Source organism: Rattus norvegicus, chromosome 1, assembly GCF_036323735.1.
Source record: "Rattus norvegicus strain BN/NHsdMcwi chromosome 1, GRCr8, whole genome shotgun sequence".
Taxonomy (NCBI): Eukaryota; Metazoa; Chordata; class Mammalia; order Rodentia; family Muridae; genus Rattus; species Rattus norvegicus.
In genome coordinates, this window is record NC_086019.1 from 99,765,432 (window position 1) to 99,792,601 (window position 27,170).

Consider the following 27,170-nt stretch of genomic DNA (forward strand, 5'->3'; position numbering starts at 1 on the left):
TCCCAACACTCCTGAAACCTCAGGGTTCCCGAACGCCTGGTGCAGTATCGGACTCAAGCAGTTGGTGGCTCATCTCACTGAAGACCTGTTCCTCCAAGGCTGGCCCTCACTGCTTGTCTCAGAGAACACTTTTGCCTTCTCCTTTGACCTGCTCACTGGGCCCACCTTGCCAACTTAGGCTAACCACTTTGGCAGCCTGTTACTCTCTGGAGAGAGAGTGGGGTTGGGGAAGTGGGGGTGGAGGGGATGAGCAGAGTTTCTACATAGAGGAAAAGGCTCCAGTGCCACCCGCCCTCCTGTTAGAAAACTTCAAAAGGATGCTGGGTAAAATACAACAGAGGCCTTCTCAACTCAAAAAGAGCCACACTTGCAAGGAAATTTTAGAAACCACCAGTAACAGATAAAAGAAACAAAAAGCAAACAAACAAACACCAGACACTTAACCACATTAGGTTAGAACTGTATCCTGGTTCCTAAACAAAAACTTCTTGTCTTAAAACCAGAGGTGGAAACCAAGCCCTTAGGCTCAACTAATGAGTTAGAGCTAAGATCATTTGGGAAGATGGGGCTGGGGAAAGACTCCATTAGGAGATATTTTCCCACTATGAAAACAAGGAAACCTGCTTCAGTCCCCCTGAGCTCCAAGGAAGACAGGCTAGTATTTTATGTAGGTATGTGCTGTGGGCCAGCTGTTACCAGGGCCCAGATGTGAGCTGTAGTCTGTCATGGAATTAACTGAGAAAGTCCAAGCAATGGCCCCAACATAGAGACCCAACCCAAAGCCCTTGATCTAGCATGAGCAGGCTGCTATCGCACCCTCAACAAAGCCACACAGCGGTTTCTGATACTGGGATAAGAGGTAGCATGAGACTCAAGATATCCAACAGACAAAAGCAAATGTGGTGATTCTGTCTCAGGTGACATTGAGCTACAGCATAAGGAGAAGAAATCCAAGCAAAATAAGCTAGGCATTATGGGGAAGAAACAAATGAAATGCCAATTCAAGAGTCATTAGGGGGCTGGAGAGATGGTTCAGTGGTTAAGAGCACTGACTATTCTTCCAGAGGTCCTGAGTTCAATTCCTAGCAACCACGTGGTGGCTCACAACCATCTGTAATGAGATCCAATGCCCTCTTCTGGTGTCTGAAGACAGCTACAGTGTACTTATATAAATAAAAATAAATAAATATTTAAGAGTCATTAGGATTAACATCTCACGGCAGGTGTAGAAAGGCATGCCAAGGTTGAACATGAAAATCCCCCACAGGCTCATACATACACTTGCTGGTGGCAGTTTTAGGAGGGTGGGACCTAACTGAGGGAAATGGGTCAGTGGAAGGTGGACCTAGAGGGTTATCTTGTGTCTAATTCTCTCTGCTTCCCAAGTCCACAAGGTGTGAGAGTCCTAGGGGGGCTCTTTTACTGCTGAGAACTCTCCCATGCCCGTCCAAGAAGGATGGGCTGCACCCTCTCCAACTCCAGTCGGAATCAGCTCTCCCTCCCTGGTCACTTCCATAAGTGATTGGTTACATCAGTAAGGAAAGCTGATGCTTTCACTGTTCCCAAAGTCATAACTCCTCAACACTCATAGGAACACACTGCTAAACCCAAAATGAAAGCTACTCTATAAAAGTACTAAAAAGTATGCAAAAGTATGAAGGTCCTGAAAAGTTAAGAAACTGCCATAGGCAGGATAGGGTACAGGTACCCTAGGACAGTCCAGGGATTTATCAACACTATGTCACGCTAATTCCTCACCCTTGACAAATGGACCTCACAGCACATTAACCTGAAGGCTGGCAACACAATCACACTGAAACTGAGTGAGAGGATATGAAAACTCTGTCTTAGGATCTCCTGTAACGCAATCCCAGAATAAAAAGATAAAGAAAATTCCAGCTGAATGTGATGGTGCCCATCTCTAATCCCAGCAATCAGCAGGTAGAGCCATGAGGATTTAAAACTCAGAACTTGTCTCCAAAAATAAAAACAAAAAATCAACAAAAGAGTCTTGTATGAAATTAAACGGAGATTAAAATATAAGGATAAGAAAAAACTGTTACCTATAGCCAGGAGGGAAATTAGTGAGAACTGAATCCATGCAAAGAGCTCGGTGTGGTGGTGCACCCCTTTGATCCCAACATTTGGAAGGCAGAGGCAAGCAGATCTCTGTGATTTCAAGGCCAGCCTGGTGTACATAATGAGTTCTAGTCTATGCAAGAGACACTGTCTCGTCAGTAGATGGGGTGGGGGTGTAAAAAGCATAGAAAATCATGGAATGATACATTTCAAGGCATGAAAGGGAGTAACTGCCAACCAAGATTACTATACCCAGCAAAGTTATCTTCCAGAACTGAGAGAAATGAGGGTGTTTCAAGACAAGTGCAAATCATGCACGACCAACCCAGTCGTGACGACCAATCCAGCACTGCAGAAAATCCTTAAAACGAATCCTATAAAGGGAGAAGAAAGACCGCCTCTTCCTTAAGAGCTATGGGAAGAAAGGGGCAGGTGAACAGAGAGGAGCCAGGAAACCAGTCATCACGTCCAACACTGCAGATGACCAAACTCCAAAATGACAGTGGTGGGGGGGGTGTAAATGGGATAACATTTGAAATGTAAATACATAAAATATCCGAGAAAAATAAAATAAAATAGAAAAGAAAATGACAGTCCCTCAGTCCCTCGTAGTAAATACCTAAATGTAACTGGCCTCAAGTCACTGATATAAAACATGAGTTGAATGACTGGATCAAAACACAAGAACCAACTATCATCGCTATTACCATAGCTGAAGTAGACTTCAACATAGAACTTGTCAAAGGGGATAAAGAGGGCCGTGGCATGTTAGTAAAGGAACAATGCATCAACAATGTTGGACATTTATGCGCTAAGCACTGGGGTTCCCAATTTCACCAAATACTGAGAAGCACGAACGGTCATAGTTCCTGATAGGATAGTAGTGAGAGGCTTCAACATCGCACCCTCAGAATCAGAGAGGCCTTTGTGATGGCTGCTCTCATCAATCCGATAGGATGAAGCATTACCTAGGAGACAGCCTCCTGACATACCTATGAGGGGTCATCCGTGTTAATGCAGTATGAAGGCCCACGCTCAAACAAGGTGGCACCATTTCCTAGGCTTGGGCTCGGGACAACATGAAAAAGGAGAAAGCTACTTAAGCACAGACATTTCTCTCCCTCTGTTCCCTGACCAGGAATGTAACGCTGCTTGATGCCTTAAGCTCCTACTGCCATAGATTCCCTGCCACGAGGGACTCGACCCTGGAACCATGAGCCAACATAAACCTCATTTGCCTGAAGTTGCTGTTACTGGGGTATTTTATCATAGCAGCAGGAACAGCAACTGATATAGTCTTCCAAATGCAACAAAGACATGTCCGAGCTAATATACCACAGACCAACTGAATGGACAGATAGCTACAGGCTATCAAACTGCTATAGGTTAGTCCATCTGCCATCAGAGATTCTTAGCAACACATGGAACTTCCAAAATTGATCACATTATAGGCCACAAAGCAATCCTTGGCAAATGCAGAAAGACAGACAAGGACAGGGAAGAGGACAGAAGGAGTAAGGGAGACACGGAGAATTCCTTATAAGTCCACCATGGAGGGGGGAAAAAAACAGCAAGAGAAACTTCAGAAACTACAAAAATACCTAGAGATGGAACTATATACTTCTGAATGAACAGCTGAGTCACCAACTCAAGGAAGAAATAATTCCTAAGAGCAAATGAAAAAAAAAAAAAAGGACAGAGCAAGCTAGGAGGTCCTCTGGGACACAGCTAAGACATCGGTTCTTCAGAAGGAAGTGTATAGCTGCTGAGTGCTCATATTAAGAAATCTCAACTAAGGGCTGGAGAGAATCCTCGATGGATAAGAGCACTTCCAGAGAGCCCAGGCTGTAACTCCAGCCCCAGAGACCCAATGTCGTCTTTAGGCCTCTGTGGGCACTGTATGCATGTACGTGGCGCACAGGCAAAATGTCCACACGCATAAAGTAAAAATAAATCTTTTAAAAAACTTGTAACCCATAGGCAGAAGGAAAATCAATGAAAATAGAATAAATGGAAAAATGGCTGGGTGTGGTGGGACACACCTTTGGTCGCAGAATTTGGGACGCGGAGGCCGGCAAAACTGAGTTCTAGGACAGCCAGAGCTGTATACTGAGACTCTGTTTTTAAAAACAAACAAACAACCAACAACGGAGAAAAGGAAAAGGGAAAAAACCTCAAGTAAACAGCCTAATGATGTGCCTTAAAAATAAGAAGCTGCCCCAAACCCAGTAGCAGCGGGAACAATGAAGATGAAGGCAGAAATTAATGAAGTCAAGACTAAAAGAATATACAGAATCAATCAAGGAGTTTGTTCTTTGGAAAAGTTGACGAGATTGACAAACTCCCAGTCAAATAAGCATCAAGAGACCCAAAGCCCAAGTGACTAAACTGAGAGACAAAAATAGGGTTGTTCATCCACTCCAATAAAACCCAGAAAAACATTAGGGGGTATTCTGAAAACATATATTCCGAAATCAAAAAAAAAAAAAAAGGAAGAAACTGATAAATACCTAGATGCATATGGCCTACAAGAATTAAAGCTAAAAATATAACTTTAAAACACACCCATTACAAGCAATGAGACTGAAGCCATAATTCTCTCTACAAAGTAAAGCTCGGGATCAGATAAATTCACTAAGTCTATCCAACTTTTCAAAACAGCATTTCATGTATTTATTTGTTGTATTTGATGTGTTTGTTCCAAGTGTACATATGGAACTTCCAGGAGCCTACTAATTCCTTCCACCACGCGGGTGGGTCCCAGGGGTAGGTCTCCAGCCATTAGGCTTACCCACTGAGCAAGTCTACCAGTTCTAGCACACTTTTAGGAAGACATAATACCAACACTTTTCTCAAACTGTTCCACCAAACAGAAAAGAAGGCAGTGTTATCCTGAAACCTACACCAGATGAAGTCACAGCAAAAAAGAGAGCCACCGTCCAAGTGTAAAAATTAGCACAAGTGTAAAAAACTGTTATGAAAACACTTGTGAACCAAATCCAACAACTATTAAGACAGCCATACATTCCCAGGATTGCAAGATTCTGTTAACATCCACAAAGCAAAACATGCTATACCACATAAATGCTCACAAGGACTGAAATCAGATAATCACATCAGTAGATGATAAAGGCATTTGACAAGCTCAACATGCTCTTGTGACAGACATCCTAGGAAAGTTAGTAATAGACCGAGTATACCTCAAAACAATCAAGGCAATATAGCACAGACTGCACTAGGATAGGGGTGCCCACTCTCTCCACTCTTACTCAGCACAGTGCTTGAAGTCTTGCTAGGGCGCTGAGACAAGAGGAAGAGATACAGGAGGAGTGGAAGCCAAGGAAGAAGTCAAATTATCTTCATCCACAGATGACTGGATTCTTTCAAGACCTCAGAGATTCTGCCAGAAAACTCTTGGGTTGAGCAGACACTCTGGCGAAGCTGCAGGATACAAAACCAATAGACACCAGTGAAAAACTTACTAAGGACTTGGGGAAATATCCCTCTCACAGTAGCTCCAAAACCAGTAAGAAAACAAAGCATCAAGGAATAAACGTGGCCATGGAAATGAAGAATCTTCACATGAAAACCTGAAGAGAGTAAGAAAGAATGTATTAGATGATGGAAAGACACAGCGTGCCCTCAGATGGGCAGAATTAATACTGTGAAGACGTCTACACTACCACAAGTAATCTACAGACTCAATGAAGCCACTACCAAATGACATTCTTCACAGAACTAGAAAAGAATAATTTAATCCAAAAAGTCACATGTAAACACACACACTCAAAAAAAGTAGCCAAAGTAACGCTTATTGGAGAGAACAAGGTGAGGAATGTCCATGTCTGACCTCAAATTACACTGTGTGTATGTGTGTGCGTGCGTGCGTGCGTGCGTGCGTGCGCGTGTGTGTGTGTGTGTGTGTGTGTGTGTGTGTACAAAGTCAGCATGGGTAGGCATAAGAACAGAGCAGTGGAATGCAGAGCCCAGAAGTAAACCCACATATGGCAAAGAAAGCATGCCCACTCACCACCCTGTGCTGACCAAACTAGAGATGCAACTACAGAAGACGGAATGAGATCCTTATCTCTCACCCTGAAAAAACACCAGTTCAAAGTGGACTCAAGGACCATGATTTAAAACATGAGACCACAAGAGGGAAACACTTATGAAGGCAGGTAGGACCTTCCTGACCAGGATGTCAACAGCACAGGAAATTAGTAATGGGACAACACGACATGTGAGTTTGTGTACCGCAAAGCGAACCATCAAAGGGTGAACAGTGCCTACAGAATGAGCACTCTCTTGTTGGCTACGCTCCACACAGGGGCTTAACATGAAATATGAAGGTGCTGTGGAGATGGTTCAGTGAGTGAGAGATCCTGCTCTGTGGGTGAGAGGACCTGAGTTCAAACCCTGACATTCCTACGAAAGGCCTGATGTGGCGTCATACGCCTGTAACCCCACACTGGCAGCACAGGGCAGATCTAGACGCTTGCTGGTCATCCAGTCTAGCAGAAATGATAAGCTTTAGGTTTAGTGAGAGACACTGCCTCAAACCATAAGGTGAAGATCAACAGAGTAGCGTATGTGACAGCCTCCTCTGGCCTCCACACATGGACACACCCACGGACATGCACAGAAAATGAATAGTATAAAGTACGGCAAACATTAAACAACAAAACACACAAACAAATCTGCCAGTCAGATAGGCTAATGAAACAAACAGGCAGTTCTCAAAAAACACCACGAATGGCCCATATAAGAGCTTTAACACATGTTCAGCATCTCCAGCCATCAGGGAAATAGAAATTAAAACTACTCTGAGATCCCATCTCACCCCAGTCAGAATGGCTGTCATTAAGAAATGACATTAACAAATGACAACAAACGCTGACAAGGATGTGGAGAAATGAACCCTTATTCACTGTTAGGAGGACTGTTAACTGTTGCAACTATAGATATCAGGGTGCTTCCTTTAAAAGAATCAAAAACAGAACTATCACAGGACCAAGCCATACCACTCCTGGGCATGACCCAAAGGACTCTGTATCCTACCACAGACACTTACACATCCATGTGTATGGCTGTCCTAGTCACAAGAGCAAAGAAGTGCCACCGTAGATTAAAAATGGGATATATATACACACACAGAGACAGAGACAGACAGACACAGAGACAGACAGAGAGACAGACAGACAGGCAGAAAATCTAAAATCTGTAGGAAAAGGGTTGGAACTGGCAAGTTTTAAGCTGAGTAACAGACTCAAAAAGACAAAAATCCATTTCTCCTCATACACAGATCATAGCTTATATTTGTATGTGTGGCATAGAAGTGGGTGTGAATATAGGCACAGCGGATAAAACTCAAAGAAAAAAAACTGGGAAAAGAAACAAACTCACCTTATTGAACTAAGTTAAACCACAATGGAATTAAACCAGAAACCACTAAAGACTGCTGGAAAGTTTACAACAGCCGAAACCCTGAGCAGAACATTTAAAATAATACATGGGTCAAAGCAAAAAATTTCTATGAGAATTTTAAAAGGTTTTGAACTAAACAGAAGGAAAGCACAACCAGTCAAAGTTCAGAAGTGCAGTGAAACCAAGCCCATCCATCACCAAAGCTTCAGGCTTAGCAACACCAGAAGAAGAACGCATCCATTCTGAAGGAAGGAAGGAAATAAGAAATCAAAACAGAGATAGAGGGCTGCCCGGTGTGATGGTGAACATTCTGATGCTGACATTGAAAGTAAAGCAAAAGTCAATAAAATATAATCAGAAAATATAAAAGATTGGTGGATGGAGTAGGGGGAGAAATCAACCAAATTAAAAGCTGGTTTTTAATAGTAAAATTGATAAGCCTCTGGCCAGACAAGAATACAGAGGGCTGAGGTTAGAATGAGAAGACTCCAAAGAAATCCCAGGAGGACTAAAACGATAACAAAGGAACACCACGAGCTCACCCACACGAAGTGGAGCGATTCCTTGCACGCCACAATCCACCAAAACTCGCCCAAGGAGGCGTACAGAACCCCAGCAGATCGAAAAAGACATGTTAGGAACTGCCCACGAGAGAAAGCATGAGGCTGAGATAGATAACCGGGTCCATCCGTCAGCGTTTAAGAGATCTGTCCAGTCTCTCCAGAAGATCAACTGGGAGAGTGCTCCTGGGCCATCTGTGAGTTCCCCTATTCAAACCAGACAAGCATATCAGAAACTACAAAAGCTTCTCATGAACTCGTGAAGGGAGATGTAAAAGTCCCCAACAAAGCATTAGCAAACAAAGTGTAACAATGTCTGAAGTTAGTGTGATCCACCACACCATGGCCGGGTGAGATTTATCTCAGGCATGTTCACTGAGTATTTGAGAATACATTCATGTAGCCCAACATACAGATGAGAGAGGGAAAAAAATGATCATATCACCTGATGAAAGGCATTGGTAAATATAACATCCATCCATATAAAAAATTAAGTCTCTCAGTGTAATGGCTATTCCTGGTTGTCGACTTGACTATATCTGGAATCAACTACAATCCAGAATTGGGGGGCTCACCTGTGATCCAGATCTGGAGACTGGAAGACACAAGTTTCTGACCTGGATCTTGGCATGGAGATCTTGAGGTATGGTGGCTATGAGAAGCTTCGGCCCAGTCAAGGTAGTACACGCCTTTAATCTAAGCCACGCCTTCTGCTGGAGACCTACATACAGACATTGGAAGAAGGAAGATTCGCTCCTCTTCCCCTGCTTGCATTCACTTGCCAGCACCTCTGATGGAATCCACTTCTACAGAAGACCACCTGAAACAACCAGCCTCGTGGGTCTGAGCTACTACTAGATGCCTGGACTTCCAGTTCACAGATGGCCATTGTTAAGGAGTTGGACTACAGACTAAGTCATCATAATAAATTCCCTCAGTTCCATACGTTCTGTGGCTCTAGAGATCCCTGACTAATACACTCAGTAAACTAGGAAATTTCCTTCGTTTAATAAAGAATATCCCAAAACAAAACACTGTCCCATATCTAGCATATTTAACAGTGACAATCTTCAGCTTTCCCATAAAGATCCCAAGGTTAAGTCAACCTCATTTTTCCCTTTTAACTATACTAGAAACTGTTGCTAATTCAGTAAAACCAGAAAAGGAAACAAGAGATAGACATATCTATCCTAAGAAATAAGTAAAATTATCTTGGCTCATAGATGACATAATCATCTTTGGAGAAAAGCTGAAAAAAAAAAAAAACTGACAAGAAAAGAAACAAAAACCTCGGGTTGGGGATTTAGCTCAGTGGTAGAGCGCTTGCCTAGCAAGCACAAGGCCCTGGGTTCAGTCCCCAGCTCCGAAAAAAAAAGAAAAAAAAAAAAAAACTCTCTTCTAACTAGCAAGCAACTGCAGCCATCCCTAAGAGCTAAGGTGAACAGCCTCCCTGCACGCTAGCTACGAAACACTGCAAACACTAATGAACTTGTGCCCCAGACAGATTCACTTAGTATAAATCAAAGAAAATACATATAAAACATTTATGATGAGAAAAATACCCCCCCTCAAAAACTAAAACAACGAAGGCAGTCCATGTTCATGGACAGGAAGACCATTCTGTCATCAGCCTTCCTCAATTTAATCTGTACATTGTAATCACAATCATAGAAACTTAACTTGGAATCTCAACAAAATTACTTTAAAACCTGCAAAAAGCAACATGCCCAGAATAGCCAACAGAATCTTCAAAGAACGGACTATTAAAAGAAAAGCATTAGCATTTTCCACACTCGAGGCTCACGACAACAGCAACCAAGATGGTCCAGTGTTAGTGGGATGCCATGAGTCTATGAAATGAGAAAGGCATAACTAGAGACATCCGATGATCCATTAATCAGCAATGCAACACAGAGGAGGACATCTTTCAAAAGTTAAATTGAAGTAACTTGGACACAAACCATAAACTCTTCATAAAATTTAACTCAAAATGATTTGAGACCTAAATAAAAGTGCAAACCTGTAAGTCAGAAGTTCAGATGAAGATAATGTGTTTAGTGACAACTTTTTACCCTATAAATGAAGAGATGAGGTTCATTAGAACTAAAACCTTCTGGTTTGTAAAAATTACTGTTAAGAGAATGAAAAAGCACACTGGGAGGAAGTAATTTCCAACAGACATCTCTAGCTGGGTGGTGGCACAGGCCTTAACCAGCCCTTGGGAAGCAGAAGCAGGCTGGTCTCTGAGTTCGAGCAAGGCCAGCCTGGTCTATAGAGTGAGTTCCAGGGCAGCCAGGGTTACACAGAGAAATCTTGTCTCAGGAAACAATAAAAACAGAAATATGTCTCTGACAAAGGATATATACACAGTATTTTTAAGCTTTATAAGAAAACCCACTTTGTTAAAAAATTGAGCCTAAATCCTTAACACATACCACACCAAAATGACAGGCATCAAATAAGCATTTGGAAGTTGTTTTACATTTTATACCATCCAGGAAATGCCAGGCAGAGCCACAAGCTTATCACAACGGGCCGAATCCATTAGATACCAACCACTGGCAAGGATGGGGACGGGCAGGGACTCTCAGCCACTACTGCTACAAACAGACAGGAATCTTCTCATTCTGAAAGGCGGCGTGCTAATCTTTACAAAAGTAGCCTAGCACACATGCCAGCAATCCTGTCAACTGGCATTTATCACAAGGGGCTGGATATACACCCACCCAATGACCTGATGGTAATGGGAACTCTGAGAGCTATAAACAGCTGGGAGCAACCAAGGTGTCCCTTACTTAGCAGAGAATGGACAAACCATGGCATCCCTTTAAGTGGAACATTATATCAGAGCCAAGAAGTCTTAAAGACTTAAAACATATGTGAAAGATGACAATGTGAAAAGCCTACATGCTACGTGATTCCAACCTTTGGAAAAGGCAAAGTTATAGAGAGAATGAGTAGGGACTGACACAGAGTTTCTAGGGCACAAAATATGTTGTACAACAAGGCTGGCCCCTAAAATACAGGCTTCGGGTAGTAAATACGGGTTCAACAATCGCTATGAAAGTATCACTCTGGTGGGGGATGCTGAAAATGAGTGCTGTGCATGTGTGGGGCCTGAGCACATGTGGGCCTATCACTATGACTCTAGATCTACCTGTAACAGTTTATAAGTCTAAAAAAATTATGTGCATAAGTGTGCTGCCTTCATGGATGTATGTGTACTATGTGTGAGCCTGGAGCCCTTGAACATCAAAAACTGAGCCATTCCTCCAGCCCTTTATTTTTTACATGTATGGCTGTTAGGCCTACATATATACATACCTCATGGGAGCAGTGCCCATGAAGGTCAGGATATTGGATGCCCTGGAACTGGAGTTACAGATCACTGTTAACCTGCCATGTGGGTGCTAGGAAGTGAACTGGGGTCTCTTGCAAGAGCAGTCGGTGTTCTTAACCCCCTAAGGCATCTCCCCAGCCTCTATTTGTTGACGCTGTTGTTGTTTGTTGGACAAAATTATCAAAATATAACCATTACAAGAATCTGGAAATACAGCCCTACTTCATATTCATTCAAGAAAAATAGTGAAATCTGGGCGGGAGGCTGGGGACAGTGTCTTTTTAGACACCCTCTTTCACAGCAGTCCCTTCCAAGCTGGGGCAGCTCATCAAATCAGAACATTTATGTTGAGGGAGGCTGACCATGCTGGCACGTTTTATGTCAACTTGACACAAGCTGTAGTCTGATAGGAGAGAACGTCAAATTAAAAACTGCTTCTGTAAGACCAGGTTATAGGCAAGCTAAAAGGACATTTTCTTAATCAGTGATTGATCTGAGAGGGTCCAGCCCATTGTGGCTGGGGAAATCCTTAGCCTGGTGGTCCTGGGTTCTCTAAGAAAGCAAGCTGAGCAGGCCGTGAGGAGCAAGACCTCCAGTACCCTTCCATGGCCTTTGCCTCAGTTCCTGCCTCCAGGCTCCTACGCTGACTTCCCTCAGTGATGGACTGTTATCTGGAAGCATAAGCAAAACAAACCCTTTCCTCACCCAGGTTGGTTTTGGTCGTGGAGTTTCATCATGAGAATAGAAGCCCTAACTAAGACACTGACTATATTTCAAACACTGTGGGAAAATTCACCGTCCAGACTTTTCTGAAAACAACAGCAATCTCAGTGGTAAACAGATGGGACGAGCCCATACAGCTCTGAGGTTCCAGCATTGCCTGGGCCAACCACACTGGCTCCAAGGTTAGCATTAGGAACTAGCACAAGGCAATGCTGGGCCTCTGTAACTTCATAACTCACAAGGTAAGAGTATATTAGGCTATGAACACGCTGAGGACAAACCTGTCCACTGACTCTAGGGAGGGCGGGTAAGCTACAAATTATGGATGTGTACTCCAGACCAGACACTCACGAAACTGGAAAGCTTACGGGACCTAGAAATGAAAGAACAGACACTGGCTATGTCACTAAGATATACTGGTTTAAGTAATCAGATCAAAAAGAATTAAATATAAAAATGCAAAAGATATCAGAGGCTGCATACTACAAACCACTGTGCACAACCAAATGAAATGGAAGAAAATAAAATCATACATAGGCAGGGATCCGACCGTGGAGCAACCGCTACTTTAAGTGTCCTGCTTTAAACAGGAGATCATGGCTTATATCCAACATGAACAGAAGCTTGTGAAGGAGCATCTATGGGGTTGGCAAATACGCTTGAACGACGCAATTCTAATTACCTTGAAGAATGAGGGGGGGACACACAAACAATGCCTTATCTAATAGAGAAGAGCAGCGAAGATATCAGCATTATAAAAAAGGAATCAGATGGATTATTTGGAGCTGAGAATAGTAACAGCTAAAGCAAAAACTTCACCAGAGGGATCCAGGAGTCCATGTGCACACAGAAGAATCAGAAAGTGCAGGGGTTTACACAGGAATTGCACACTCCGAAGAGAAAAGTGAGACGGTACTGAGGGTGTGGGCATGGCTCAGAGGTTACGAGCATGCCCTATCCTTGCACAAGACCTAGGTTCATTTCCCAAAGTCATGTTAGGTGGCTCACAGCTAATGACATTCTAGAGCAGGAAAGAGTTTGAAGTTTTTAAATCTGGGCCATAAAAATTGTTTTTTAATTTAAAAAGAAAAAAAAAAGCCCACTTGGTCAGAAGACCTCAAGTTAATAAAAAGCATTGATATATAACCAAGATGAATACAATCCAAGGAAGATAAGTCCTAATACATCCACTCTTATACGAATGAAGAACTTAAAACAGCCGGAGAAGGCAGGCTCATGGCGTACTGGAGGACCCTGACCAAAGCAGCAGTTGGCTTTTGAGATCAGAAAATGGTGGTGCCTGGTACTCCGTCAAAGAACAATCCTGTGTCCAGTAAAGCTGCTTCCAAAGGAACACAAACTAAGAATGTTCCCAGATAAAGACAGAATTTACAGGTAGGGAGTTTTCTTAAAAGGCTGAAGGAAATGACACCAGATGGTAACTTGAATCCACATAAAAACACCGGTAAAGGTAATTATGTAGGTAAATGTGAAAGATAATGTAAATGCATTTTTAAAGTTTTCTTCTCATATTTAAAAGATAATCACATTGAAAAATAAGTGTATAGTTTTGAAGTATAGTACAGTGGCAGGACAAGAAGGGAGAAGAATCACACAAACCAAAGTTTCGACATCACTCTGCAGTGGAGCAGAGTTCAAGTGTAGCCTCCGTAACTGTCTGCTGGTTGGAGTCAGACCTGGGTCTATCTCACTCCAGGAAAAGTGCCCTTGGCTAGAAGAACCGGAGCTGGACCCTGAATCCTAGCCTCCCAAACTGTGACTACACTCTCATGCTAAGAAGCCTTCTATGTAGTTCAGAGCAACAGTGCTTGGTTACCATATGTGAGGCCCAAAGTCCAATTCCCCAAATTAGGAGAAAAATGTTTGCTTTGTTTTGAATGGTTATTTTTTAAAAAAATGGAGAGTAAGTTGACAACAGATGCAGAAATGGCCAGGAGAGTGGCAGGTGTAAATGAAGCATAACGTAATACACAGAGGATGTCAGCGCTTACTTCACATTTACTTATAGTCCCGGCCAGCCTCGAACTCAAGAAAGCCAATTACTTTTATTTCCAAGCGCTGGGGTTATTGGCAGGAGCACCATACCTGGCTCTCCCCTCGCCCCCAACCACAGTGCTATTCACTTGGTGCAAATGTTAAATTCCAAACTCAAATGCAAGGTCAAAGACAAGGAAAGGACAGAATAGACACCAACAGGACCACAAGAAGCTAGAGTGACCACGCAATAGACAAAAACTTTAAGACGAAATGTCTCTACGGAGAAGCCAAGCAAGCCCAGCAGCACTCAGGAAACTGAGCTTCAAGTCCCACCTACGTACATATCGAGATTCTGTCCGGAGAGGTCACCGAGAAAAAGAGAGGGATATGTTGTAATCCTTAAAGACTCAACAGGGCTGGGGCTACAGCTAGATGACATATGCAGGCCCTGGGCTCCGTCCCCTGACACTAGGGGAATCAGCGGCTTGGGCGGTGCTGTGTGCCTGCACTCACACAGCAGCAGCTAGGTGCAAACACCTAGTCTCCTTTGAAAAAGAAAAGGATCAGTAAATCAGGACACTAAAGAAAAACACCTGTGCACCTAACAATACCCTTCTCCTAAGGAGCTTTTTATGCAACCGCATTTAATGGCAAAGCCCAGACCTAGTTTCTACCACTACCACGTACCTCCATTCTCAGAAAAGAATTCACATGGTGGGGTGGGGGAGGCAGTAAAACGTATGTACAATCTGATCCTGCATATAAGAACCCCTATGGAATACACACCACCAGTGAACACAAAGCTCATACAGAAATGCCAACTGAACAAGATCTCACATTCCTGTGAGTCACTGAAGGAACTGTAAACAGCTTACACTAAAAGACAGTGCTATAAATAAATGACTCAAAACTCACTTTAAAATGGACCATCTTGCCAGGCAGTGGTGGTGCGTGCCTTAAATCCCAGCGCTAGGAGGCAACAGTCAGGGCTATACTCAGAGAAACCATGTCTCAAAAAAACCAAAAATGGAACATTTGTGTTGGAGTGTAGTAGCACATGCCTTTTACCTCAGCACTTGGGGGACAAAGGTGCAGAGTTAGAGGCCAGGCTAGTCTACACTGAATTCAGGGACACAAAGAGACCCTGGCTCCAAAAATGCATATACATTCTGGGGGCTAGAGAATTGGCTCAGGGGTTAAAATTGCCTGTTGTTCTTGCAGAGGACCTGGGTTTGGGTCCCAGCACTCACATGGTGACCCACAGCCACCTGTGACTCCAGCTCCAGGGGATCCAGCACCCTCTGCTGTGGTCTGCCAGCTCATGCACACATGTGTTATATATACACACATACATTCTGGCACACACCCATACAGATGAAATAATCTAAAAACACTGACAAATGAATTAAAGATCTACGTGAACTGCAACTGAGCAAACAAAGCTCCCTGGAGACTATATGCCACTTTCCTAAAGAACGCCTGCATATAGATTAGCTTTAGTCTTGAAAAACTTCTTCACAAAGAAGCCAGATTTATAAATAAGCATGTAACTGAATTAAACACACTTTAAAATTTTTCAGTAAGTAGAAAATTATAAGTTACACATACGATCAATTAGAAATAGTATTTTGTAAATATGGATAGTCTGGTATCTGTTCCAAATTTTGAATTTCCTCTAAGATACTATACTGTCTCAAATCAGTATTTAAGAAATTATCAGGGAGGTAACTCAGTGGATAAAGTGACTGGCATGCAGGAATGAAGATCAGAGGTTGACCCCTAGCATCCATGAAACTATCAAGTGGGTATAGGACCCCCATCCCGGAATAAATACGTGTATACACATATATACACACATGAGTATACATGCCAAAAATTATCAATGAAATGCTGGTATGTATATGTTTAGACCATGTCAGTAACAAGAGAACAATGTAAATACATTAGGAATAAATTCTACTGTGTCTTACTAAAGAAATCAAAGAGCAATTGTATAGATGTTCCATCAATTCTACCTACAAGACTTCCCCTGAAGAGACACCTCCAATGACACAAAATACAGTCGGAAGCATTAGCTACAGTACTACTAATACAACTGCAAATGTGAGAAGCCCTCAATGCCTTAGGAAGGAAAGAAGTTGAAGAGACAGTACTGCCCGCATAGTGGAGCACTGTACAGAATAAGGAAGTCTCTAGGAACCGATACAGACGACAAGGGCATACTTCTCACTAGAAAAACATGCAATACCGAATGTCAGCCTTTACTTAAGCACAACCATGAGCATGGTAAACACCTGCAAATGCCAAAAACACTGAGTTTACCAATGCTTGAGTCTATCAAGTCTAACACCAAGCAAGCTATTTCAGTTTGTCCATTGGGGACTTCTTTGCTCAACACAGGGAAACCTTGACACCTCTCTCTCTCTCTCTCTCTCTCTCTCTCTCTCTCTCTCTCTCTCTCTCTCTCTCTCTCTTTCTCTCGCACACACACACACACACACACACACACATACACATAAACGCATGCACACACACACACATGTACGCATACATACACACCCTGGTATTTGTGCAGAAGAAATAAAAGATGAATCAGAAACTGAAAGGACAGGTGACTTACAGTTGAAGACATGGGCAGAAAAAACCATTTTAGAGGAGGGTAGAAGAGTGAGTGACACTTCTCTGACAGCTGTCACTCAGCTCTGACTCAGAATCATGTTAACTTTCACAGACCTTCTACATGCTTCCCATTAAAGCATGAACCCAGCTGGGAAATGGAGTGAAGCCACGGGAAAATACAAGGAGCAACGAATGAACCCAAGGCAACAGAATCGCAGTGAAGTGATGAAAGCGGGAAGGAGCACGGGTAGTCAAAGGAGCTGAGCTCTGGCTGGCTGCGTGACTCCTACTACAAGCACACAACGGAACAGTGTTTCTCCCAGGAGTAAAAACAAGCACCACTTAACCTGCCTTAGTGGTTCCACACAGACAAGTGTGCATAAAAGCCAGGCTAGCTGATGGTAAGAGAGAAGTCACAGACACAGGCAAGCACATGGATCATGCAGTCTCGAAGTAGACTCGAGCTCTGGTGTAAAGGGTTAGCTTTAATAAACTCAGATATTAAGATGAGTATCTGTTAGTGTGCATACATGCACAGCTCTGCCCGCTGAACAGGCCAAGCAGCACATACAAGCAGCTGTTGGTTTCTAGGCACCACGTCTGAGGAATGAGGACTGCTTGGAGCAGCTCACTCCAGGGCTGGAACAGAAGATAGCACAAGATGAGCCTCTAACAGTCTGGTATTCAAGAGCTGAGAGAACTTAGCTTGATGCAAGCCTGTGGTACCAGCCACTGACCCCAGGATTGATTTCAAGTCTAACCAGTGTGACAATGTGCCTCAAGAAAAATAAAGTTTACATCCAAACAAGTGAAAGTGTAGTTTCAAGTTAGAGTTTAAACCTGCTTTTAGACTGACTCTGAAACTGAGTGATGCTATTCCACATGGGTACGCAGCAGAAAGCACAAGCACGCTGATGAACACTTTTTCTGTGAGGGGGACCAAAGTGAAAGAAGGTACAAAATACATAAAGCAGGCGCAAAATAAGTTCATGAACACAGAAAGTTGTTTAATAACAACACACTTAAGTTACATGTCTGAAGATCCAACAGTCCTACAAGGAGGCTTGCATCAGGAGGGGTTAGCACAGGAAGCCTCGTGTAAGGAGAAGGAACAGGGCGCACCTGGAGTCCACGAGATGGGATAGTCTGGTCGAGAGTAGGTCACCGGAAAGAAAAGTGGGTTTTAAGTACAAAATACATGGACAGATGATCAACAACAGCTAGAAAAACAGAGCTATTACAGCTTTAGGCAGTCTTTCAAATCAGTGCCCAGGTCCAAGCCCACCATTTTATCATTAAAGTATGTATTTCATAGAACTTTGACAGTGGCACTGCTCTAGTTACAGCATCCACTTTTCTAGGACATAATTCCACTTTGTTTAAGCAAGAATTCATTAAAGAAGCTATAAATAACCTTTAAATATTTAGCCATGAATAGAGGGTGGACTGGGGTTGAAGGCTTATTTTAGTACTAATGCAGGATGCTTTTTAAAAGCTACATTTTAGCATGCACCAGGCTAATCAACACTTGCACTGTATAGTCAATCTGAAACTGAATGCCTCTTTAAGGAGTAGAGTAAATATAATATTTCATTTTTTTTTTTACTGGTAGCAAAGCAATCTTGAAGAATCAAAATGTGAGAAAGACTGAAACATAAAACAAACAAAAAAACTTTAAGAAATTTTAAAGCATCCAGACAAACTTTTCTTTCCCAAAGGAAGAAACCAGTGAAAACAGTACGTAGGGAGAGGAGGTGCTTATGGGACTTTAAAGATTCACAACTCTGTGGTATGGCCTGTACAGCATAGACACAAATCAGACATCTTATTCACAATTCTAAACCAGGAAGCTTACCACATTTTAGAAACCAAGTTTCATAAAAATATTACTTCCCAAAAAAATTTGTATAAAATATTCTTCTATTCAAATTTTCCCAAAGGGTTTATGTAGCTTTTTGCCTTAAAGATTATAGTACAACATTCAAAGGAAGAATTTTTCAAAGAACTATCTAGCTGTGAAACCTACAAGAAATGTAGATTTTTTTTAAAGTGCCTTTAAAATGTAAAAGCAAGTAATATAACTGTGGAACCTATTGAAATTTTAAGTTTCTTGAACATGGTCCGTATGGAAAGCACAGCATCACAGCTGGTAGGAAACTGCCTGCATTTAGTTGGAAACACAAAAACAATACACGGCAGTGTTCTTTGAAAAGTAACTTAAAATGTTCTTCCTGCATCCTAAGGCCAATTAGACAGTAGTCACAGAGTTAACAAAGCCAGCAGAACATTACAGCATTCAAACATTTACTCTGCCTTCCCCAACACTGATAAGGGTAGAGAACTCTGCCAGCCAAGTGGGCGCCTTCCCAACTCCATGGCCGATTCTGCCGTGCGCATGTCCTAAAGCGCAGCTGGAGCTGCGGGTGAAGCCCATCCCCTCTAGTTTCTCTGCTGCAATCTCGCAGCTCTGAACTTCGAAACCCTCTTTGCGGGTTCCTCTGATGCTTCTGACAGAACTTCTTTTCGCTCTGGAATGGTGGGTAGGGCATGATGAGCAATGGCTGAGTGTGGTGCTAGGGACGGTGATAAAAATTCCTTTTCTATTACAGTTCCAGAAAAAGCCTGTAAGACAAAAGCGTATATGGTGTTAAATATAACTAAGATGCACACAAATATCTTTACCCTCTATTACCAAGACTTTTTTTCAAACTAAAGTAACAAGAATTTTGGATAATAAACATCAAAATATTAATTAATAAGAACAAGTAACCTTATTTTTCTTTCTTTTTTTTTTTTTTTGTTCTTTTTTTCGGAGCTGGGGACCGAACCTTGCAGTTGTTAGGCAAGTGCTCTACCACTGAGCTAAATCCCCAACCCCTATTTTTCTTAATTACACCATCAAATACAAGGAATTTTTTTATGGTGGACATATAACAAAAACAAAATGTAAGCAGAACATGGTGGCACATGACTTTAGTCTCAGCATTCAGGGGGCAGAGGCAGGCAGATCTCTGTGAACTAAAGGCCAACTTGGTCTACAGAGGGAGTTCCAGACCTACACAGAGAAAGAAACCCTTTCTAAAAACCAAAAAACAAAAAGAAAAAAACATGTAAAGTGTGTTTTGTCTGAGAACATAACACATGACAAATAAGAAGTCCCCCAAAGACATACTTCATTGTCTCCAGCTCTCTGTGACACATCAGTCACATCAGACCACGGCAGCTACAAGGGCATGGAAGGCGGGTTTCTGTCCAGGCTCCCTTGCTTCCCTGCTCCCTGACATCATTTCTTTTGAGGGTTTATTTATTCAAGATCTTTATTGCACTTTGCCTCAGTAAAAACTAAAAAAATGAAGGTATGAAGACTAATGTGAATCAAAACAGCTTTAAAATTCTAGGACAATCAATCAAATGGTACAAATCAGCTATGTCACCAAAACCCAAAAAAAAGTTTTTATTATAGCTGAGTGTTTGTGGGACTTTATCTAACTAAACACAACTATGCTCAACTGAAATGAGACTAAGTGACATACAAATCACCAGCATGTCTTGGAGTGTCTTTTTATAGCAAGAAAAATGAAGACCACAGAGTCACTTTTTAAAAATTGCCCGTGTTTGAAACCTCTCCCCTCCTCGGAACCTAATCATAAACTGAAAACTTTAAAACGTAAAGAAGAGCCTGTGAGATGTGAAACGGAGAACTGAGACGTGTACCTCAGACACTCCTGAGGGCAAAGGCTTCTTGGGGTGGTTCTCTTGGAGTTCCTCCAAAGTGCTGCTGCCAGCCTCGGTCTCCTCAGAGCTGGGGCTCCGCAGAGGCGCCCGTCTGTCAATGTCCACGTCTGCAGCACTGCTCTCGCTCGTGTCGCTGCACACGCTGTTCTCTCGGCTACGAGACTTCAGGATGGACTTCCGAGGAATGTATTCTCCATTCACCACATCCACGAAGACTCTACAGCATTCAGGAAACAACATCACTTTCAGGGCTTGTGAGTGAGAGCAACTTTACAAAAACGTCCCAATTTTCTTCCTGTAAATTGACCTAGGACCTGTTTCTGAGACCTCTGTTTGAGACAGGGCCTCACGCAGCCTGAGCTCACTTCTCACTCCTGGGTCTGCCACCCCACCTCCCAAGTGCTGGAATTACATGGCCCACCAAACTCCATTCCGGTTCCTTGCTAAAATGTCTTCTCTAAATGTCACATTCAGAGTAAGTTTACAACTTCACTGAATGTACCTTATGTTACTTTCAGAGCTGAATTTCGGACCCAATAAAATACATGTTACTCATATGTTCCAGGCGGGAGCAGCTTGATTTGCCAAAGAAAAAATTTTACACACCTACTTCAAAACACCAGGAATTTTCACCAGTTTGCAAATATGGGTGATAAAATGGTAGTCATTTCAAACTGGACAGTGCAACTGATCACTGCTATGACAGGACAAACTTGTGACAGTTGTGGCAGACTAGTTCTACAAGAACACCAGCTTCCAACTCTCCAGTGACATATGGCGAGGACGAAGAGAAAGAAGCCACCCAGTACCCTGGCTGGCAGAAGGCAGGCTGTGCAGCACTTGGGCTATCGATCTCTCAGTGGGGGCAGCAGACCAACTCAAGTCTTTGCTGGGAACCTCCAAGTCAGCTGGCCTCCTGCAAACTGGAAAGGAAGGAAGGGCCCACAGGCACCGGAGGCCATCGCTCGCCTACCTGTAAATATCAGCAGGACTCCTGATGGCAGGTAGCTCATGGGCAGAGTGAGAGGCAGCACCACTCTTTCGTTTCCGTTTGGCTTCCTCTTTCTTCTCACTGAACTTTAAAGTGGTATTTTTCCCAGTATTTATTCGAACCTAAAATTAATTCATGAGGAAAATAAAAAATCAAAAACGTTCAAAAAAAAAAAAATCAAGTCCCACAGTAGAAGAAATAAACCACATAGTTATCATTATCAGCAAGAGATTCTGCTGAAACTTTTTGGCACTGAAATTATGTATGTGATCAAGTCTGACTCTTCTGTCACATTTCCACAACACTACATCTTCCTCAACAGCCAATTCCATCACAACTGTCTTTACCACTATATGAGAAGCAAAATACACATCAACTAAATTCCATACTAACTATAGACTTCGTCTCCCTGGCCTTCATCTTACATGCATTTGTGGCTTAATCCGTGTGCTGCTAGCCTGAGTCACAAGTGCAGTAGCATATAACACTCAACTGTCTAAACTGCTTAGATACTGCTAGCTTTAACTGCTTAGATACTGCTAGCTTCAGGAGGGAAAAAATTAGACTAAGGAAAAGCTAAATGTGCTCAAGACAGTAAGCCACTCTTCTGTGATGATCAGCCACACCTGCCTAACAGTCCTTCTAACAGTGTCTGTGTGTCTGGCCTACTGTGTCAGAATTAAGAAAAAAAATACATATAATTATTTCACTTTCTAAAAGGGTAGGAATAACTATATCATAGGAAATAATAAGTAAACATTAAGATGTCTCCTTACATAACCATCAGGTACTGCAGATGGCCTGTTGACCAGCTCTAGCCCCTCAGCACAGTGCACACAGAAGGAAGAGGGTAGGGGTGGACTGATGGTAGCTCACCCTTCGTCCACAACTAGGCCACTTTCGCTCGCCCATTTTAAGTAAGTCTACAATTAGGTATGGAAGGACAAAAGCTTTGGGTACTAGGCACAGTTCGAAAGCAATAGATCACAAGAGCTCTACAGTCAGTAACACTCCCAAATCTAAAGCTCTAAACCCTTTATTACACATCTGGATTTAATTTGTCAAAAAAGAAAAAGACCCAGTTTTCATCTCCCAACCCAATTTTTCCTTGTTGTTCAGGATAATAGTATTCATTTGACACCGACATAAAAACAACAACCTGGTGCCCCCTTCCCCAAAATGACCTAGTCTTGAAGCCATTTTCAGATCTAAAAGCAAACCAAAAGAGAGCCCTGGAACAAGGGCAGGTGAACAGTCACTGCATCCAAGAGTGCATTTGGTGGGCCCTCTGAGAATGACAGACCAATTACTGTTTTTCTTTTAAGGTGGAGCGGTTGGATAAGAGGAAAAGGTGCTTCTCCTGTTTGATGGTATTAACACTCTTAGTCAATGTTATGTTTTTCTAAAATACAGCATGGATGACATTTAATGACTACAAAATTAAAAGTATACAAACCCTTTTTGGTTCAACAGTATGAGAGAAATATATTGTTGGTATAGAATTATCTGCTGAAACAGCATGGTCACTTTCATCATCATCATCTTCTTCATCATCATCTTCATCTTCTTCTTCTTCTTCTTCTTCATCTTCTTTGTTGCTATGGTAAGAATTTGAGCCATTCACTGAATAGTTCAGACTGCTGGTCTGACCATTAGGGAGTCCTGCATTTCCACCATGCCTTTTACAGCTGCTGGGGGCGGAGGAGTCTGTCACTGGAGACACCACATTCACACCTGTGTCTTCATCTTCTTTTTCTTCCTCAGAAGACACTGTGTCTTCTCCATTTGCAATTACAGTATCAGGCTTACTAGGCGGAGAAAAGAAAATATGAATAAGATCAAAAAAATACGGACAATAGAAGCAAGAGCGCTTACAAATCTCAGCAGACTGACTGCAGCCTCTCCTGACTAAGAACTCACAGGACATATGTATATATTTATCTCTGAGCACTGGCCAGATGGAGCAGGAACCCAATCTAAGGAATCCGGCAGGCATGATGGCTCTCACTTTTAATCCCAGGTCTCAGGAGGCCAGCCTGGTCTTCAGAGCAGGACAAGTTCCAGGATGCCCAGAGCCACACAGAAACCATCTCAAAAACAATAAATAAAAGCCACAATCATGTACCCACGCGCACATGCACAGGCACGCAGGTTAGAAAAGAAAAAGAGGGGGTTGGGGATTTAGCTCAGCGGTAGAGCGCTTGCCTAGCGAGCAAGCGCAAGGCCCTGAGTTCGGTCCCCAGCTCCAAAAAAAGAAAAAAGAAAAAAAAAAAAAAGAAAAGAAAAGAAAGAGAGGAAATCCCTAAGAGGCAGGTGCCTCCTCTGTGTCCTGAGAGCACGCCTACCTGCTACACTAGAGATCTAAGCTCACACTCTTCTCCCTACCACCACCTCCTTCTCCCAAGTTCCAACCTACAAAATCTATAATAAAGCTTCTCTCTAAACTAAAAAAGAAATTTTTAAAAATGCGTGTTCTATTTTTAAGACACAGAAATTCATCCCCCATACCCACAAACCATGATATACTATTATTTTCTAATTTTGACCTCAGAAACTTGTATAACAGCATGAACTGGGATTTTGTAAGATAAAAGATTTCTACATGTGCATATGAATGTATATTTACACACAAATGCACATTTATCACACTTCATTCCATAAAGGATCTGAAGACCTTACAAAAATAACCGAACTAAAAATGCAGCAGAACTGAAATGACATCATGCAAAAATAGAGGGAGTCCATGACTAAGACTCCTAAATCCCACACTGGTCTTAAAAAATGAAATAGTTACATCCAAAGAATATAGGTGAAATGGTAGGGGAAAGTGTTCTGCATTTTAGATCCTAGTTTTCACAGAAACTATTGCATATGGTACATCATTTAAGCAAAATAATACAGGGCCTTCTGTAGTAGCAAACTTCATATAGCACTCTGACCTTCTGAGTGCTGCTGCCTATCTCCAATAGCTGTGTGGTGAAGCTTCTCATACACAGAACCAGTTGAGCACATAACAAACCGCCTGCTCAATAAACACAAAGTTCTTAAGTGAAATACATGGACAAACATTTTCAGCATCAAATTTAAATTCAAAGGCATTTTTTTTTCTTTTTAACAAGTCACTGGAGCACAGAGCATTATCCTGAGAACAGTATAAAATTACATCACTTAAAATTTGTTATTTAGAGGGGCTGGGGATTTAGCTCAGTGGTAGAGCGCTTACCTAGGAAGCGCAAGGCCCTGGGTTCGGTCCCCAGCTCCGAAAAAAAAAGAACCAAAAAAAAAAAAAAAAAAAAAAAAAAATTTGTTATTTAGGTGTGGTGGCCATGGCACTGTGGAATGCTTGTCTTGCAGAAGAGTTCAATCCTTCACACCTCAAAAAACAACCTTTTGTCACTTTTAAGCTTTTTGTTAGTGTTAATGCAACCACTGTCACGCATGATTACTTCATTATGCATCATATACAAGATCTGAGTAGCATGGGGATTGTGGTTTCAGTGTAGGTGGTTTACATACAAGAAAATATTCTACAAAAAGGGCAGAAGGACTGCTGACCCTTCTACAGTCTTCTACAATCTCAATGAGCACACACCATCTTATAAACGGGGAAGATAATATTCTCTTGGAAAGATAAGCTGCCATTAAGCACCTTTTAAGTTCACCCAGCAACTCTTCTTGTCTCTCCAGCTCTTCAAGCCGAGCCCACAGTTCATCATCATCAAACGTACCCTGGGGTTTTATACCATTTTCAAATTCTGCTTCAAAAATATCTGAAGTTTTTGGTTTGGAGTGAGGTTTATGAGCAATTCGTTGTTTTCCTATTTAAAAAAGAAAAGACATGACTGTTAGTCTACATGAGACTCAATGACTACAGCTGATGATGGTCTTTTGGGAAAAGTGTTGAGAAAGATGGGGCCCTTCACAAGTGCAGCTCAGCTTCCTGCACCTGTTCAGTCAGCCTGCTCTACGTGCAGCCACTGTAGCAGTGGAAGGAGAGACTGTAGGGCTGCAACACCACACAAGCACAAGGCACAATGCACCCTGGTTACCATGCAGAAGTCCACCCAAGTAATATCCACTCGCCACCCGAATGGACTCAAGAGAATCCAATTACGAGAGTGACATAAACATCCTGCCATGGGATACTTCAACCCTAAGTCACCGCCAAGAATACATACCCCAGGAGGAATTGATAGAGGCTAATCTCTGGAAAGTTCTATTATAATTTTATATATGAACAATACTGTCTTTTAAATTGCTTTATTTTATTTGCAACTGTCATGTGGTGGCAGGAGATAGATCAAATATGAACGCAAAACTATCTGCTTTTCATTTAAAAACAGATTTTTCTTAATAAAGCAAATTAAAGTTTTGAAGGCGGTAATGAGAAGTCTAAAGTACTATCCATTATGAGATTTCGTTCTACCAGATGACCGCAACCCTATCTATCTTATGTTCAAATTCCCATCTCAAATAACAAATAAACCTTTATGTAAAATGTGACACATATCCAGAAGTTTTCCTCTTTTTCTTTCTTTCTTTTCTTTTCTTTTTTTTTTTTTTTTTTAAAGACAGAGTCTCACTATGTAGCTCTGGCTGTCCTGGGACATATCAATATATAAACCATGGTGGCCTCCAACTCACTTTCACTTCCCAAATGCTGGCATTAACACTTATGGCTGACTGACCTGAAGGTTTCTAAATTTAAAAACATTGAAGTTATATGTGATTGACTCATTCTTTGGGCAGAACTAATTCTACAGTGGCAACTATGTTTATGTTGCAGACTTTCAGCACATATGACTCTTCACTGGTCACTCCCAACAAAATGCAAACACCCACAACGCTCTGATCCCTGCTTCCTCTATTTCACCTCCCGGAGCACTGCCACTCCCTGACCTGACATCTGTGATGCTTCAGTGTAAGCATCGTTCCCTCTAACTAGTGGGAACTGAAAAATGGATGTTAGAAATACTCTGCCAGGCAGTGGGGGCACAGGCTTTAATAGCAGCACTCAGGAGGCAGACAGGTGGATAGGAGTTTGAGGCTGACCTGGCTTATTCAGTGAATTCCAGAAGAGCCAGGACACACACACGGACACACACACACACACACACACACACACACACACACACACACACACAAACAGTCTTGAACTCCTGCCCCCAGCTCCCACCCGTCCCCCAAAAAGTGTTTTTCAGTTGTAAATTACAAATCTCTTATTAAACTAGTCACAACCTTAAATAGAACAACTGGTGAAGGAGCCACTGTTTTCATAGGATAATCCAAACTTACAATCCATCCTTGGCAACAATGTTTGACTAGGCACAGGAAAAACCACTGTAGGTACTAAGAAGCACAGAAAAAACATGTTCATAGTTTCTTCAAAAACACTATCTAGGGGTTGGGGATTTAGCTCAGTGGCAGAGCACTTGCCTAGCAAGCACAAGGCCCTGGGTTCAGCCCCCAGCTCCGAAAAAAAAAAAGAAAAAAGGAAAAGAAAAAAAAAAAAACAACCTACTATCTAAAGCTTAAAGAGAAATACCAGCAGCTCCTGAGTGGGCCAAGGTCAAAGGTCAAAGGAGGAGCAGATCCATGTCTGGAGTACAGGTGTCTTAGGTCTTAAGAGGTCTGAGATCATTAGATTGTTCTCAAGGTGGAAAATAGTCATGCAACCTAACCGCCTAAATACATCAGTCAG

At 42.2% G+C, this 27,170-nt stretch overlaps 1 protein-coding gene across 4 annotated transcripts in view; it reads right to left on the reverse strand.

The window, feature by feature from the left end:
- Positions 1–17,725: 17,725 nt before the first annotated feature.
- Uri1 (URI1, prefoldin-like chaperone) overlaps positions 17,726–27,170 on the reverse strand; it is a 62,631-nt gene continuing 53,186 nt past the window's right edge. For 3 of the 4 annotated variants that reach the window (XM_063261707.1, XM_063261710.1, XM_039111759.2), the window contains 5 exons: positions 25,119–25,287; positions 22,926–23,277; positions 21,452–21,591; positions 20,458–20,695; positions 17,726–19,365 (listed from right to left, as the gene is read on the reverse strand). In XM_063261707.1, the coding sequence (XP_063117777.1) occupies positions 19,183–19,365; positions 20,458–20,695; positions 21,452–21,591; positions 22,926–23,277; positions 25,119–25,287 (1,082 nt within the window). In that variant the 3' untranslated portion in view covers positions 17,726–19,182. The remainder of the gene's footprint in view (positions 19,366–20,457; positions 20,696–21,451; positions 21,592–22,925; positions 23,278–25,118; positions 25,288–27,170) is intronic. The other variant, NM_001107507.1, reaches the window with a different exon arrangement.